The 18340-nt window shown below is 41.3% G+C and overlaps 1 protein-coding gene across 1 annotated transcript in view; it reads right to left on the bottom strand.

Moving 5' to 3' along the window:
• Positions 1–15566: 15566 nt before the first annotated feature.
• ARHGAP20 (Rho GTPase activating protein 20) overlaps positions 15567–18340 on the bottom strand; it is a 145478-nt gene continuing 142704 nt past the window's right edge. Inside the window, exon 15 of the mRNA XM_006833810.1 lies at positions 15567–17425. Within this exon, the coding sequence (XP_006833873.1) occupies positions 15567–17425 (1859 nt within the window). The remainder of the gene's footprint in view (positions 17426–18340) is intronic.

Genomic DNA, 18340 nt, shown 5'->3' on the forward strand with positions numbered 1-18340 from the left:
GAATCTTTGCCAAAGCAGTCTCTGTAAACAATAGGATGGTGGGGCAGGTGAGGCAGTAAAGGAGTGTGAAGTAGTGGGGGCAGAAAATTGAGTGAAATTTTGGAAAGTCTGGCAATTAAGGTTGAGAACGAAAACCAGTTCTCACCAAGTGCCATTCCTAGTGCTTTGTGGTCAGGGCACACATACTAACTTATCAAACACATCTTTTCTGCTGAGACATATGAAGGAGCTTCAAAACATTCATGGGAAAAATGAAATGAAAAGATAATGGAATTTTTTTTTCTTTTAAAGTTTTTATTGTGAATTGAGTGATAATTTACATGGGAGAACATTGGTTTTATACTCATCATTTCATTGCAATGATAACAATCTCCTCTGTGCATCATCATTCAACAGTATTTGCTTCTATTTCCTCTGATTTTTTTGTTTTGTTTTGTTGAGTTTTTTTTGTGTTGTGTTGTTGTCGTTTCTTTTTTGGATATACACAAAAACACTCAGGAATATATAATCGATAGTGGAATTTTTTTTTTTTAGAACTTTTTGAAGCCCCCTCAACATGATCCTTGCCAAAGTGCTCTGGCAGCTGATCCAAAATTAGTTCTTGACTAATGCCTGGTGTGATGCTGTAGAATAAGCATTGGATTGCTAACCATAAGACTGGCAGTTCAAACCCACCAGCTGCTCCTTGGAAATCCTATACAGGGTCCCTATGAATTGGAATTGGCTTAGTAGCACTTAACAACAACAACAGAAATGCCTACATCTCATCTTGAGAGTACCAAAGAAATGTTGGCTTCATTAGTTGTTGTCAAGTAGGTTCCAACTCATGGCAACCCCATGTGTGCAGAATAAAACTATTTCATATGGTTTTCAAGGCCTTTTAGAAGTAGGTCACCAGGTCTGTCTTCTGAGGTGCATCTGGGTAGGTTTAAACCACCAAAGTTTTGACTAGTGCTTATCCATTTGTGCCACTCAGGGCTATGAAAAATGAAGTTTGTGAGCTGAGGAGAAGCTACAGAAGAAGGTGGGAGGTAGAAGGGTACAAGTAGAGAGGCTAATCTAGGAAGAAGACTCTTTCCTCTGATTTAGAAAGTCATTGGCTAGGGATGGGTAAGGATGATGTCGTTGGGATGAGCTGGGGTGGTAAGGTACAGTCCCAATGATCTCAGTGAGTAGAAAAGCAGAGAGTAGGGGTTGTTTGATTGTTTAATGAGAATGGTAAGGACCCAGAGCAACCACATGTCTCTAAAATACCCAGCGACCTGTTATGCTGTTTGTCGTTTGGCTCTCTATTCCCAGTAGAATATCAGCTCCCTTTAGGCCAGCATTTGTTTTACTCACTGCTATTTCCTAGCACTTAGAACAGTGCCTGGTACTTAGTAGGGCTCAATGAATAGCCACAGAATGAATGAATAGAATGGACACAAAATTGTTGGTGACCTGGACGATCTGGCTGAGGCTGATAGGCATCTCCCCTTCCCTGGTCCTGGCCTTCATCTCTTTCTGTCCATTTATCTAAGTTATGTCCTGTACTGAACACCCTTCAGGGCAAAGTCTGAGTCAGATCCATCCTGTTGTGTACAACAGAGTAGGTGTTTGGAAATTACTGGCTGAAGAATGGATAGGAATGCTAAGCAGCTCCAGTTACAGCTTTTTTATGTTACCTTGAAATCCAACTTCTTGAGACTTCTATGCACTGGTTGATGTTTTGCAGTTTAGATTAACTAAAGACGGCTTCCTCATCCTTTATGATCCTTCCAGGATTTGAATGATGCTGTGTTTCCCCACACTCTATCCCAGGATTCCTGTGACTCTTTTTCATATAAATGGATTCTGAGCTACCTTTGGTCCGGGTCTCTGTAAGATGACAGCAATCAGCTCCCAGGAATTGTTTGGATATCATCCTACTGTACCTCACAAGGAAAGAGGTATCCTTATTCTAGAAACATAAGGGTTTGGCCTGAGGCTCTGTTTTATCACTCATTTTCCAAGTTTTAAAGTCAATCTTTATGTGAGGTCCAATGAATCTTAAAATTAGAAGCAGTTCTGTCATCAGAGCTGACTTCTATGCCATCACTGAGGTATAGCCTGCCTAGTGTGACCAGTACCCCTGGCCTCTGCAGAGTTCTACTTTATTCCTTTTTGGGCAACTGTGGCACCTTTGGTATTCCCCCTCTGAATTTGAATAGATGAATACGATAAATATATCATTGGTCGGGGGCAGAGAGAAGCAGCCTTTTCAGAACAGCTATGTGGAAAGGCCTTTTGGTTGAAGCTGTTTTGTTGAAACTTTTTGGTGCTTTCCACCCTTAGACCCAGGCTATTGGAGAATCCATTATCTCAGATCTCAGGTTTGAGTAAGAAGGGATGAACTAGATACCTAGAAGTAAGGCTTCTTACCCAGAGGGTCCATTATTTTTTAGCTGAGGTATGATTGGTGGTGATGTTCTGTGGAGTCGGTTCTGATTCATAGCTACCCTGCATAGCTATGGGTTTCCAAGGCTATACATCTTTACAGGAGCAGAAACTCTCATCTTTCTTCCATGGAGCACTTTGTGGACTTGACCTTACGGTTAGCAGCCCAATACATAGCCCAGGGCTCCTTAACTAACATCCAATAAAACATATGACTCTTAAGTGTTCAGTGTGAAGAGTTTTAACAGTCATAGATAGCTATGTAATAATTACCCTCAGCATGATATAGACCATTCCTATTATTCCCAAAAGCTCCTTTGTGTCCCTTTCTAATTAATTCCATGACCCTCCCAAGCACCTTCTGATTTCTATCATTATAGGTTGTTTTTCTGTTCTTGAACTCCATGTAAATGTAACCATACAATATGTAGTCTTTCATGTATAGCTTCTTTTGCTTAACATAATGTGTTTGAGATTAGCATGTTGTATTGTTCAGTAGTTTATACCTTTTTACAGCTGAATGTTATTCCATTCCTAATTATACCATCAATTATTTATCTATTTATCCATTCTCCTATTGATGAACATCTGGGTTGTTGAAAGCCTTTAGTTATTATGAATAAAAACTGCAATGAATATTTGTGTAGAAGTCTTTGTATGAACTCCTGTTTTTTTACTTGTTTGTTGATATCCAGGGTGATGCACTTCTTTATAAAATCAAGATTTATTGAATACTTGGAGAATGGGCCCAACCAAAAAAGATCTGAATCAGGAATGGTCCAAGATCACAAAGTGAAGATGCTTGCTCCCAGGAGCAACAAAGGGGCAGCCATCCATATAGAGTTAAAACAGAAACTAAAGCTATAATGGATTCCTGGTGTGGTGCTGTAGGATTAGTCTTGACTGCGAACCACAAGGAGGATAGTTCAAACCCACCAGCTGCTCTTTAGAAACCCTACACAGGACATCAAATATATTTTCTGGATTCTACTTTTTAAAAAACTTCTTATTGTGATTTGAGTGAAGGTTTACAGACAAGATGATCAGTTTTACATTCAATAAGTCATACACTTTGTTTCACATCAATGACTGCAACCCCCTCCATACGACAACAGTTATTCCACTTCCTCCCTGGGCTTCCTATTTACATTCAACCTACCTTTCCATCACTTTTCAGATTTGTTCTTAAGGAAATGTTGCCCATTTGGTTTTGAATAATTGACCATGCCATGATGAGCATATCTTACTAGTGTTATTGTTCCCTCCTGTATGCCTATCTGGAGTCCTGGTGTGGTGCTGTGGGCTAATGCATCTGACTGCAAAGTCATTTGAACTGCAAGGTCGGTGGTTCAAGCTCACCAGCTGCTCCTTGGAAACCCTATACAGGGTCGCTATGGGTCGGAATCGACTCAACAGCACTCAACAACAACATATGCCTATCTACTGCTTTACTGAAAATTGGGCTCCTTTGGTGAGTTCCTTACCAGACTTGAAGGGAGGTTAAAGGCCATAGTATTAGGTTCCTCCAGTCTCTTTTTGAGCAAGCTGGGTCCCTTTTTAAAAAAATGTTTTATTGTGAATTATGTGATAGTTTACATGGGAGAACATTAGCTTTACATTCATCCTATCGTATATCGTTTCATTGCCATGGTTGCAATCCCCTCCATGCATCATCAACCAACCAAAGGGTATACCCTACAAGCCTGCCCCCCTTCCGGGTCCACCTTTACATTTCCCACCCTTGCAGTCAGTCTTGATAACAATTATACACTATTGTACCACAGGGACCTATCCCCATCGCCTTTCATTAGACTCGCCCAGACAGATTGGATACTACTCCGTGGAGATTCTACCTTCTGTACCCTCTGGATCTAGGCTCCCTTTTGAAAGCTTGTAAGCCAGTCACTTCTTGCATTTGTAAAAACACCTCCCCCCTCATTTTGAGTAGCCAATGTCAAAGTTGCCCATTCCTATCTACTTTGTGTATGGAGGGAGTGGGAATAATTCTCGCTATAAAGATTTGTTCCCTCTTTTGAGCTACTTCATCCTTAGGTGTAGGGAAAGTTCATCAAATTGTATCAGTGTACTATTTTTTTCCTCTTCTTTCTTCTAGTTGAGCTCTGATCATCCAGTCATTGAAGCAAGGTCAAGTGTGGGTGTTCTTATGCATATGCCCTCTCTTCTTATCAGTTGGATGCTTCACTCTCTACTCTAGTTCTCTGTGGCTATATCACTGACTCTGAGCCCAAAAGTCCCCAGGTCTTGCCGCAATGCTGGCCACCAGGTCTCCACCAGGGTTCAAAGAGTCTATTGAATGTTGTAGAGCTTAGCTCTCAGCTTCATTGCTGTTTTCCCCTCACTTCCCCTTATCAGTGATGAACATGGTCACCAATCAGAACATGTATTCCCATTGAGTCTTAGTCTTGGAAGGGGGTTTACTCTGACAGGACCCGACTACTTGCCTTGATGTCTCCTGGGCGAGCAACTTGCTTGTTCTTGTAGTAATAGTCAGTCTGCCTATATTTTGTATTTTCCTTATTGGTCTTTCTTTCAAGAAGTAACTTCTGTTCTTCTAACCACTCCGGTCTGGTCTGCTTGTTTTTTCAAGTGGAAATTTCCCACCTCAGAAGATTCTGGATGCTGTTCAGGATTCCACCTATGGTCTAAAATAATGCAGAGGTGCCGCAGGAAGCTTCCTTCACTGGGCATGTTGTAGCCCTATTTTAGGTATTCCAATCAGTTATAGGCAGAAGACAGACTTACACACTTTCTATGGTGATATTTCTGGCTATTCCTTTCTCTCCGTCTCAAGTGTCTATTTTATAATGGTATGCCAGGGAAACCAAGATTCAAAAGACAGCCAAGCATCTTAACATTATTTCCCTCCTTTTCCGCATTCCAACCATGTCTCAATCTTTGTATCCCAGAGCCCTGTTGTTCCAAGGTTGTGCATACATCATTATTTACCTCTGTCCCACTTAGCCCATGCAAACCTGCCTAATTGTTTTCCATCCACCTTGTTCTTCCATCCCCCTCCCCCTTCTTGTGTATTGCCCCCCTCCCCAGCACCCACACTATCCCTTGTCTATTCCATACCCTGTGCTCCTCCTTACCCTCCCCCCCTTCACTCCACCCCCCACATCCCAGTAACCAGCATCGGGTCCCTTTTTTTAAAAAAAATTTATATGTAATTTTGAGTTTTGTTTTACACTTTCTGCCACTCTATCTGGAACTTTCTAACGTGATCCTTTTCAGAGCAGTTGGTAGTGGTAGCTGGGCAACATCTAGTCCTTCTTCTCTCAGAGCATGTTGTTCACATGCTCCATTAGTCCATTAGACTAACTGATTACAAGCCTTGTCATTTCTCATCACTTTTCTTTCTTCTGTACATGGAGAGATGGATGCTAATCTTGATGTAGAGAAATCAGCTGTCTTTAAGAGCAAACACTTAAAGAAGAACGTAACCTCCAAAAGTGTCAAGGGCTATCATCAGAAAGAACGATGTATTAAGTGACTCCAAAGGGAAGAACCAGGAACAAGGAGTAGAAGTCAAAGGAAAGGCAGACTGTAACTCACCAGAAGGTAAACATTTACTTGCATGTTAACATGAATTTAACTCCAAGGCTATCCATAACTTTTTACTGTTCTTATTAAGTAAGGGAGGAAATTGTTAATGGATTATCGGAAGGGCTCTCTCCTGCATCTCTGGGGACGATGCATGGCCATTCCAATCAGAACTTTCTTGGAACCTGCAGAGTAAGGAGAACCATTGGTTGTGCTAAAAAATGAAACCCAGATGATCGTTGAAATTCTCAGAGGAAGAGAGGGGTTTCTCTTGACAAAGCACAGAAGAGATAGGACTAATATATTTTATAAAATGTAAATTCTACCTTTCTGAAAACAAAGACAATGAAACAGCTTAAGAAAAAGAATCTGAAGCTATCTGTTCCCTGAATTTCCCTCATCACAATAGTTGTGGGCTGTAGAGTTATCACATTTTCTCTCTGGGTAATTTTTAAACCACTAGCTCAGGGTAGTGCTGCTGAGAGATCTTTATAGACTCCTCAAGGTTGTTGTTGTTAAGTGCTGTTGAGTCAGTTCTAACTTATAGCGACCCTGTATAGGGTTTCCAAGGAATAGCTTGTGGGCTTGATGTGTTGGTGACAGTGGTAGTGTGCCGTGGAGTTGGTTCCAACTCATAGTGACCCTGCATAGGGTTTCTGAGGCTGTAAATCTTTACGGGAGCAGAAAGACTCATCTTTCTCCCGCAGAACAGCTAGTAGTTTCAAACTGCTGACCATAAGGTTAGCAGCTCGGCTTGTAACCACTACCAGAGCTCATTGATGTAGATCCCCAATAATAACCACAAAAGAAAATAATTGATAAATTGAATACTGTCAAAGTAAAACATTCTTCCTCTTTAATTAAGGAGCTCTGGTTGCGTTGTGAATTCTTGCTTTATTATCAAAGTGTCATTACTAACATCCCTATTTTAAGGTAAAAACGTACAGAACCTCATTTTGGGTCAGAATATAGGGTGTCTCAAGCTGGATTCTCTGGAGACAAAATTAGTGTAGGTTTTAACAACCCTATATAGTGTTTCCGAGACTGTAAACCTTTATGGGAGAAGACAGCCTCATTTTTCCCCAGCAGAGCAGTTGGGTTTCAATTGCTGAACTTGTGGTTAGCAGTCCAGTGCTTCTCTACACCACCACCAGAATTTCTTTATCTATATAGGAATTGTATGTATATATGGAGAGAGAGAGAGAGAGAGAGAGAGAGAGAGAGAGAGAGTTATCTGAAGGAACTAGTTCACATGGTTGTAGAGGCTAGCAAGCCCCCCCAGTCTGTGAGGCAGATGTGAGGTTAGAGGCTTCTGCTGATGGCCCTAAGATCAGCAGCTCAGATAGTAGACTGATGGATGCAATATTGAATGCTATTGGCTCATGGCTCACAGAAGCCCAACACTGGCAAGTAGTACAGCAGGCCACCGACTCGAGTTCCAAAAACCAGAGGTCAGAGGATGAAGGTCAGATAGAGGATCTAGAGTGACCAAAAAGCTGGCGAGCTTTGCCAGAAAGCCCATATATATTAAACACAGGCCATACCCTGAGGAAATCCCTTTCAACTGATTGGCTGCTCATAGCAGATTTCATCATAGAAGCGATTACACTGTATCACATCTCTTCATGGGAGATACTAGCATCCTAACTGCCAAGCCAGAGAATCATGGCCCATTCAAGTTGATATAATTTACCCATTACATAGGGATCTTGTAAACATTTAATGAAATAATAAATGTGAAATGCATTTATCAGCAACACATACAGAGTACATGCCTAGTAAATGTTACTGTTCTCCTTCTTCTACTACATGTTGTTAAGTGTAGTTGAATCAGTTCTGACCCATAGTAGTCCTGTATAGGGTTTCCAAGGAGCAACTGGTGAGCTTGAAGCACTGACCATGCAGTTCAAACCGCCCTTGCAGTCCAGCACATTAATCCACAGCACCACACCAGGACTTTCTTCTATAGATTCCTAATTAATACCTCAGTTGTTTAAAGGTCCTAAGGACAGAAACAATCTTTTCCATTTTATATCCCTAGAGTCTAGAACAATAGCTGGCAATAAAATTAACTGCTGAAAAGCATTTCTACAAGAGATCTTCAAAAAGTTCATGGAAAATGCATATTAGGAAAAACAATAAGGATTTCAAAAAATTGTTGCACCAAAATAAACTTGTCCTAACGTGTTATAACATGCCTGCACAGGACCTAGTCTGAGGTACTAACTGAAGTCGTAGCCATCAGTTTGAAAAGAGCCCCTTTGAGAGCAACATGAATTCTGCTTATTTTGAAACAAAAAGAAACATTAAATTTATGGTAACACTTGGATGTTAGAATGGTTAAATTACTGATGTTTTACAAGTTTATGGGGACAATGCCTCCCAAGATATCAGTAGCTTACAAATGGAGAACTCATTTCAAGCAGGTGTGAGACTATTTAGAAGGTGAAGCCCACAGAGGAAGATCATCCACATCAATTTACAAGAAAACTATTCATCTTGTTTGTGCCCAATTAAAGAGGACGGACAATGAACTGCAGAAACAAGAGACAACACAACAGATACCTCAATTGATTTAACTTACACAATTCTGACCAAAAAATTAAAGTTGAGCTAATTTGCTGTTTGATGAGTGCCCAATTGATTGCACCAGATCATCTGCAGAGAAGAGGATAACTTTCAATGGGAATTTAAAAAGTGGGATCAAGATCCTGAATCATTTCTTGGAAGAATGGTAATAGGAGGAGATATGGCTTTATCAGTATAATCTTGAAGACAAAGCACAATCAAGGAAGTGGAAGGGGTCCAGTCAAACCAAAAGCTGGTTTAGACTGGTCAAAAGCTAAGTTCATAGCAACAGTTTTTTTTTTTTTTTTTTTTTGAGATGCTTAAAGCCTTCGGTATGGATTACATCTCAATGTAAAGAAACAAAAATCCTCACCACTGGACCAGTAAACAACATTGTGATCAATGGAGAAAAGAATGAAGTTGTCAAGGACTTCGTTCTTCTTGGATCAACTATCAACACTCATGGAAGCAGCAGTCAAGAAAGCAAATGATGTATTGCATTAGGCAAATCTGTTGCATAAGACCTTTTTAAAGTATTGAAGAACAAAGATGTCAGCTTAAAGACTAAGGTACACCTGACCCAAGCCATGGTATTTTCAATAACCTCATATGCATGCTAAAGGTGGACAATGAATAAGGAAGACCATAGAAGAATTGATGCTTTTGAGTTACGGTGTTGGAGGAGATTATTGAAAGTATCATGGACTGCCAAAAGAACCACCAGATCTGTGTTGGAAGAAGTGCAGCCAGAGTGCTCCTTGGAGGCCAGGATGGCCAAACTTTGTCTCTCGTACTTCAGACATACTGTCAGGAGGGACCAGTTGCTCCCAGGACAGGGCAGTGTTTCGTTCTGTTGTGCAAAGGGTCCCTATAAGTTAGTACCGACTAGATGGCACCTAACAAACAACAAGGCACTTTGGAGGCCTGGTGTGACACTGTAAGATATGCACAGGACTGCTATCACAAGGCTGGCGGTTCAAACTCCCAGACACTCCTTGTTGTTGTTGTTGTCAGGTGCCATCGAGTCGGAACCAACTCATAGCGACCCCATGCACAGCAGAACGAAACTGCTTAGAAACCTTATATAGGGTCACTATGAATAAGAACTGCGAACCTTAAAGTCAGCCGTTCGAAACTACCAGCTGTTCTGCGGGAGAAAGATGAGGCGTTCTGCTCCTGTAAAGATTTACAGCCTCGGAAACCCTGCACAGGACCGCTATAGGTCAGAACCGACTCAGCTGCACTTAACAACAACAAATGAATAAGAACTGATTTGACTGCACTTAACAACAGTAAGGCATTTTGCTTCTTGACTTTCTCAAGGGTCAAAGAATGATAACATATGCTTCTTATGAGTGTTCTGATAAAGTTAGTTACAGCTTTAGCAGAAAAACACTCAGGAACACTTCACCAGAACCCTTCTCCAGCACAACAATGACCCTGTTAATTCCTGTCACCAAAAAAAAGGCATTTTGCAAGAACTTTGATGGGAAATCAGCCACCTTACACTCCTGAATTGGCTTTCTCTTTTTGTTTCCTAATCTCAAAACAAAAAACAAAAAAACCCCCAACTTTAAAGGGTACCCATTTTCTCTCCCATTAATAATGTAAAAAAGATTGTTTTGATAGTTAACAGGACTCTCAGTTCTTTAGGGATGGACTAAATGGCTGGTATCATTGCTTACAAAAACATGTTGATCTTGATGGAGCTTTCAGTCCATTTTTTCCACAAACTTTTTGAAGTCTCTTAGTTATCATTGGAAGCCCTAATACCCCTCTCACCATCACTTTCCCCCTCATCAGTTTTCTTTGAAGTTGTGGTACTTGTTTTTTCCTTGAACTAGTTCATCTAAGGTTTTCCTCCTCTTTTTACTGGTGTTGTCATGAAGCATCATTCATATTCTCTGTGTTCATGCATTTTGATGATTCTCTACTTCTTAGTCATCTTGGGGAAAAAGTATAAAATCATTCTCTTCCTTCTGAAAATCTGAGGCAGTAACATTTAGCGTCACTGTGGCCTGACAGTGAAGGGGTAATTTCTTTAGAACTCTCAGTAACTTGTTCAGAGTAATGCGCCTACTTTGTAATTCATTCACTCCTTACAGCAGAACAAAAGGCTGCAGGGAGAAGTGCTGCATTTAATCCCAAATTACTCGAATCTGAAGTCAGCCAGCACTGGACTGTCAACCACAAGGTTGGCAGTTCAAACCCACCATCTGTTCCTTGGAAATCCTATACAGGGTTGCTATGAGTTGGAACCAACTCATCAGTATTAACAACAAAATCAACCCTGGGACTCTTGGCATAGTGCTTGTGGGATCAGCGCTGGATTGTGAACCACAAATTTGTCAGTTCAAAGCCCACTTTTGGATGGAGGAGGAAATGATGCATGCACTAGAGGGTAGACACGTGTTGACATGGGTGATGGGCAGGCAATATATAACCAGAGGGAGGTCGGCAGAGGAAACATGGGGTTGGCGGGAGACTCAGGAAGGAATGCAGTAGTTAAAGTGAATAGAGGTCAATGCATTAACTATTGGTGCATGGATGGGACAGCAACCATGTAATGAAGAAAAATATATGATTTGTTGAACGTAAAACTGATGATCTGTTCTGTAAACCTTCAATCGATTCACAATTAAAAAGTTAAAAAAAAGATTGGATGCATTAGACACTAATGACCTAAGAGACCAGAAAAGTTGTGGTATGGAATGAACATCATGCAAGAAAAAAGCAAAAGGTCATTAAGAGGACAAGGAAGGAGGGAAAGACCAAATGTATGTCAGAATAGGAAAAAAAAGAAACCCCAAACAGAAAGCCCCCCAGCTGCAAATCAAAAACCCTACACAGGGTTTGCTATGAGTTGGAAGCAACTCGACAGCATTTAATAAAAGCAAAAGTAGTAGATATCAATTAGCATTCCAGTCTTAATATCTTAAAAAACCCCATCTTACATTTTCATATAAAATCATATTCCAGAGAGCATATTTACCTGCTTAGAAAAAAGACACTTAGGACTATCTGGAAATGCACACGGTGCTCTGTTCTGGATGAGGAGAACTCGGGAGTATCCAAACAAAGGTACAACGTATGCTAAACACATCCCATGTCTACATCTGTGGGACCTCAACACAGACTTCTCCAAACCACATGCCAGAGCCCTCTGAACATTTTATCTTACATTTGACAGTGTGCAGAACTGAAGTTCAAGGAATTCACTTTATGAAAGAAAAGAACCTGGAAGTTGCAATAATTCACTCATAAAAGCTTCTCAACACAGTGTGAGGGGGCAAGGGAGTGGAGGGACAGGGATCAGGAAGAACTCCCATTTTTGGTAGGCAACACAGAACTCAAGAATAGTGTTTCCTTTCAGCAGGAAACTTAACTTATGCAGAATAAAGAGCATTACCATTTCCCCAAATTTTAATGTGCAGGAAATAAAACTTATTGACCAGAAGCATCCTGGCAATCAAATTTTCTTTGCACTGAAATAAGCAGTGTACAAAGGCTTCCTCACAAGTCACTAAAACATGACCAGGTAGGAAAAACCGAGTTAAACATTACCAGGATTTGGACCAACGTACATGATAGTCTCAGAAATTAGTTTCTTTTCAGCAGACAATATATATCACCGATTGGTTCAAGGAACTATTGTTGTTGTTGTATGCTGTTGTATAGCAGCCCTGTACAGGGTTTCCGAGGTCTGCTGGTGGATTTGAATTGCTGACTTTGAGGTCACCAGTCCAGTGTTTATCCTACAGCGCCACACCAAGATGACACGCAAAGAAAAGGAAACACACACAAAGTGAGAGGATTTCTTAAATTCAGTATTTTTGGTAGAATAAGATTATTTCCAAAAGCAAACTCCATGTACTGCTGTAAAATTTGGGAAGAAAGTAACATCAGTGCACACTGCTCACATCTCCTCATCCATGACATTTCTGACAGCGGCTGTGGTGTTCAATGCACACTTAGAGCAAATTAATTTTTTTTCTCGACAAAGACTGTATGTTTTTTCTGAATCCCTTTGAAGTGGTGGTTAAATTTAACACAGTGGTAACCTCAGTGAGCTTTGACAAGGCAAAGAAACTAGCATTATTGAATAAATTCATGCCACCTTAAAAGTATCCATGTCTTGGCATATCTGTCTTCAATAGGTACTCAGAATGGCACAAACTTTCAAAAGAAAACCTCATGCAAGCAATTAAACTTGAGCAGATGGTTCTTTTGAAATGAGAATGATGTCTGATTTCAGAAATCCAATCAAAACAATACCTATGAAAATGAAGATTCTGGTGTCTGAAGCATGACATGTTTGGTAAAAAGGTCTGGGAAAAAAAGTATAAAAGGGAAAATTGTTTTTTTTCAGGAAAGTATGAACATGGCTTATAACGAAAAACTCAACATTCCAATTCTGCACTTGTTGCTGTTGGAAGCGCCATCGAGTCAGTTCCGACCCATGGTGACCCTGTATAGGGTTTCCGAGGAGCAGCTGGTGAGCCTGAACCACCGACCTTGTAGTTCAAACGGCTTTGTGGTCTGGTGCATTAATCCATAGCACCACACCAAGACTTCTCTGCACTTATTACCTTCTGTGAAATTTTCAACAGTAAGGGGAATAAACTGGGCTCAGCAACGAAAACAACTCTACAAAGGGCGCGCTATTACTCTTGTGGGATCAACTCTGCAGAATGGTATTTTATTTCATAGACAGCATGGACATCATACATATCCATTATCAGTGCCTTGAAAATTAAAAAAACAAAAACAAAACCCCAAACAAAACAAAAACAAACTTTAAAAGTTAGCAGCAGTTTCTGCAAGTACAAAAATACACATTTATTACATAACATATGGTAGTAAAATTTGTCAAGATATATTATACAAACTCAAAGCATTTTAGATAAAGCATCAGTCTAATATATTATAGGTTGATGGAGTATAATAAAATGACATGGAGTTTGCCTTCAAATTATACAATATAATACTTTACAGCAATATTACCAAACTATTCACATTGAATTATTATAGGAGCATCTAGAGGGACACAGAGTAGGAATGGTTTATTGAAGAACCTCAGCATCTATTTTCTTCTATGCTTCAAACTGGGTGGATGACTTTTTTCTACCTGCTAGTATGAAAGTAAAAAGACGAGAGCTATTAGTTTGGTAAGGAGAGAAGTTAATTTTCTTCCAGAAAGATACTCCAAGTCATAAGAGCTTCATCCACATATTGCAGTTCTGACAACGGTACTCCCGAAGGGTCAGAGGAGTCCCCATTGACTTTATACATTAGACCACAAAAAAAGAAAGATGTACACGGATACTTAGGAGTGTTAGTATAGGCGTGCTTCGTTAGAAGGTGAAATCCACTTCACACCTGTGTCATGAAGGAGCCCTTTGGACCCAGAGTCCTAACAGTTGATGATCGTGCTTAGGGCAAAGTGGGCCATGTCCCCGAGAGGTAGTGGCACTTATAGCTAATACTGGAAAGACTTCATCTTAAGAAAAAAACATCATTATCTGTGTTTTTCTGTAATGAAAAATCTCAACCTTTAGGGTAACAGGCAAACAACACTTGAAATGTTTCCTGGGGAGCGATAAAATAATTTAGAATAAGCTATCGTTCATGGGCAACACGTTCATGTGATGGTAGAGTCACGTGGGAGACTGAAGAGAGCCAATATATGGGCTCTTAGCAACTTTCATAGGTAAGTAGTTCAAATGAAGGAAGATGCAAACCATTCCTGGTGTTATTCCTTTGGCAAGCTCTAGTAATCCATCCCTAGTGAGGAGATGCGCTTTGAGAAATCTTTAGGGGAAGGGAAAGAAGTGTCCACTGTTATGAAATAAACCAATGGGGTACAAACCATCCACAAGTCATGAATTAGTTAGGGCAAAAATAGGGAAACACATCTGGAAGTGAGAAAACCCAAAGTCAAAGACTGTCAAACAAGGCCTGGCAGCCCCATCAGTGGGATTCTATTCTGTGACTTTGTATAATCTGCTGATCTCTAAACAAGCTGTCTCTCTGAATTGCCAAATGGGTGATTTATCATTGTTCTGAGCTAACTGTAATCTAAGAGGCAAAGCTGCAGAGAATCACTTCAGCAAAAGGGAGCCATGCTTGGATCAATTGTTGGTAACAGTATTCAGGTAACTGTCAGGAGGTTACCTTTTACACAGAAAAGCATGTTCTACTTCTAGAGCATGTTCCAAGCACAGGCACTTCTGGAAAGGCCACTGAAATGAGCAACCAGTTCCTTCTTGACACTTGTTTCTTGGGGCCTTTGGAGAGCAATGCAAGACTCTAGGGTGAAAATATTAATCCAGCAACTAAACCCGCAAAAAACCAGTATCATGGTAGCACAGTTCTTGAACCACTCTACTTTTCTCTAGCCTAACTGCATCAGTGGGGCTGGTTCCTAGAATAATCCTGTGGGGATACAATACTACTACAAGATGCCACAGAAATGGCCACTGGCTTGGATGCAGAGAAGAGTTTCACATGATTTCCTTCATTACCAGACAAGCTTGCCTTAATGCTTTGATCAGTGGCATTTTTTCTTGCCTACTTATAAAAAATACTCCATGGGTTGTGGATGGTTTCATCTGTGCCCTAACTCCTCTCTTCCTTATCCCTAATCTTTCATCATGAGATCCTGGTTCTTCTCAGGTAACTTATCTCACAGAATGTTCCCGTAAGACCTATTTCCTCAACAGCAGCTTACTTTCTCTAGCCCACAGTTGGTATTCTCTAAAAATGTTATGACAGGACATATCCCATGCTCTAATAAGGAAAAGCCTCCCAAATATTTAGGTGACCGCATTTTTGAGAATAAGCTTTCTGCCAAGTAATCTCACACACAGAGAACCCTTTTGTTGTCCTTAGTATTAGTGATGATTACCCTCGTGCTACCTCTCCCAGGTATCTTATACCAAAGGGTCATAATTAATTATTGTCTCTACGTTAAAATTAGTCCAGCTCCTGTTTCCGGAGATATCAGATTCTTACCGTGGCTAAATGTCTTTGGTTAAATGTCTGTCTGCATCATCACAAGCTACAGCAGGCCCTGAGTCTGGGCTGGACACATCATCCACAGTCAAAGAGCTGGATGAGGACCTTTCACAAGGGAGAGCACCAGGAGAGCACTGACCACCACCCTCTACTTCCTTGTGTGACTTTTTACAAAACTTGAGCCTGTCTTCCAGGACACTGAATGGAGAGCTACCATGTGTTTCTGAGTCCTGGCAGTGGTAAGAACCATACCACTCGGTTGTTTGTCCAGCTCCAAGTCCTTCAGTTGCCCTCAGGCGCATGTCTTTTGGTCTCTCTTGCTGTAAGTTGGCTTCTGGGAAGCCAGAAGCATGTGGAGGGGGCTCTGTGGGTCCTCTCAGAGAACTTAATTTCTTTTCCTCTGGTTGAGATGCCCTTGTCTTCTTTTTGAGGGACCAGTTTTTCAAATTGGCCACACCATTCCTCAACCATGTGCTGGGGTGAAGGGTTACAGAATGCATTTGTGAATGCCACTCTAGAGAGTCCTTTTTTGGATAAGCTAGGTGGCTGCTTGCCTGCCCTGGTGAGGAACTGTGCGTGACAGAAACAAAGCTGGGACTGCTACAGTCAGAAGAGAGCTCGCCTGGTTTCCTCTGAGCCTGGAAAGTGCAATCTATTGGAGAGGAGGTTTCAGTGGGTGTAAACACGGAATGCTCAGAAATCTGAGAAAAAGCACTGTCCTGGGAGCTCACAGAGGAGCCAGACGGGGACGTGCCTGGGGAAGATAAACTGGAATAACTAGTCCTGGGGCAAATGGTTAATCTTGGCGGTAAAACCTTTTCAGTGTTCTGGCTGGTGGCACTACTCTTGCCTACCTCGATCCCCATGACCAAACTCTGATTGATAAGTTTTTGTCCTTCTATCTGCAAAGACTTGTGTCGCTTGAGGTACTCTTCCTCTCCATGCAAGGGACCAGCTTCGCAGCTGGTTTTAGGATGTTTCTTTGAGTAAATGCCCCTGAGGTAAGTCAGCTTGCAGTGCTGGTCATCTATGTTGGGTTCTGAGCAGCGCCGGTGCACCCTTGAACTCTTGAGGCCATCTGCTGTGTGCAGTGGGGAGGGCGCAGGTGGGTCTGCAGCTGTGGGCTGGGTCCTGCAACGATCTTGTGAAGACGCGCCACTGTCCGAAGCCACAGATATGGACACTGGCTTGGATTTAGGAAAGTGTTTCCCATGATTTCCTTCAGCAATGGACAAGCTTTTCTTCTTAACATTTTGATGAGTGGCATTTTTCTTGCTTGTATCAGTGCCTATGACTAAACTCTGCTTCAAACACACCTTCCCCGCTTCCTGGAGGGGCTGAGTCTGTTTCGTATAGTGCTCATCTTTTTGAGAGAGAATTGCATCACAGCTGGACTTGCGTAGCTTTTTCTGGTAAAACTCCCTGAGATAGGAAAGTTTTGAGTCTAGAGAGTCGATGCTAGGCTCGGAACAGCGCCGATGGCGCCTGAGGCTCTTGGGAGCATTGGGGGTAGCTGTGGATAGGTAAGTGGGTGTACATATGCTGGAGGGGGCTCTGGCAGGGTCCCGCAATGGGACCTTAGTGTACGCCACTGAAATGTTCACCGGCTTGGATTCAAGAGGCCGCTTCACTTGAACGTCTTCATCTTTAGAATGGTCTAAGTCAAAGTCGCTCAGGGTTAAAAGGCCTTCTACCTCGGGCTGGTCCAGGTCATAGTCACTGAGGGTTAAGACAGAATCCATGCTTCTGCTACCCTGACCCAGTTTCTTTATAAGGTCACTACAAGGAGCATCCACATCTTCATTGAGCTCGTTTTCCAAGCTGTCATAGGAGGAGTCATTGAGCTGGAAGCAGGAAATATCTGTCAAAAAAAAAAATCAAACCATGATTAATCGTTTTTCTGCCTTACACAATCACTTATTTAAAAAAAACAAGTCAGCATGCTTAATTTAATTATCCTTTCATGTAGAGTGTTTTAATTCTTACTTTTAAGAAAGAACTTTCACAATCTTCCCAATGGCCAGTACAGAATAAAAAAAAAGAAAAAAAAGTGGTGTATAGTAGATTTATCTCAGTAACTGAGAAAATGGTCTTTTCTTAAGTAAGATTTCCTTAGAGCAATGAGGGCATGTCATAATATACCAAGAAATGGTAAAAACAAAACAAAACAAAACAAAACCCCAAAACTATGAAGGAACTAATACTAGGTGTACACAGTATTACTGATTGAATTGTGTCTCCCCAAAATATGTGTTATAAATCCTAACCTGTATGCAGGCGGTTTTTTTAAAGATTGTGTTGTCTTTGTTATGCTAATGAGAGAAAAGCAGTATAGGGTGAGTACCTTGAGTCAATCTCTTTTGAGATATAAAAGAGACTGAACAAGCAAGTGAGAGAAGCAGAGATGAAGGAGGAGAGCTGCCACATGAACAGAGGAGCAGAAGCTCAGAAGAGGTAAGGGCCATTCCGTAAGGAAGGAATGGAAGCAAGCCTTTCCCTCGAGCCAGCACTCTGAATCTGCACTGCTAGCCCCCTAAACTGCTGGGAAAGAAACAGTTTGTTCAAGCCACCCACTTGTAGTATTTCTGTTACAACAGCAATGGATAAGGAGACAGAACTGAGTGGGGCTGCTGCTCATCATCAGAGTTCTCCAGCTTCAACAACCAGAAATGTATTCCTTCACAGTGTTGTTGTTGTTGTTATGTGCCATCGAGTCGGTTCCGACCCATAGCGACCCTGTATAGGGTTTCCGAGGGTGTAAATCTTTACGGGAGTA

The sequence above is a fragment of the Chrysochloris asiatica genome, unplaced genomic scaffold, assembly GCF_000296735.1.
Source record: "Chrysochloris asiatica unplaced genomic scaffold, ChrAsi1.0 scaffold00008, whole genome shotgun sequence".
NCBI lineage: Eukaryota > Metazoa > Chordata > Mammalia > Afrosoricida > Chrysochloridae > Chrysochloris > Chrysochloris asiatica.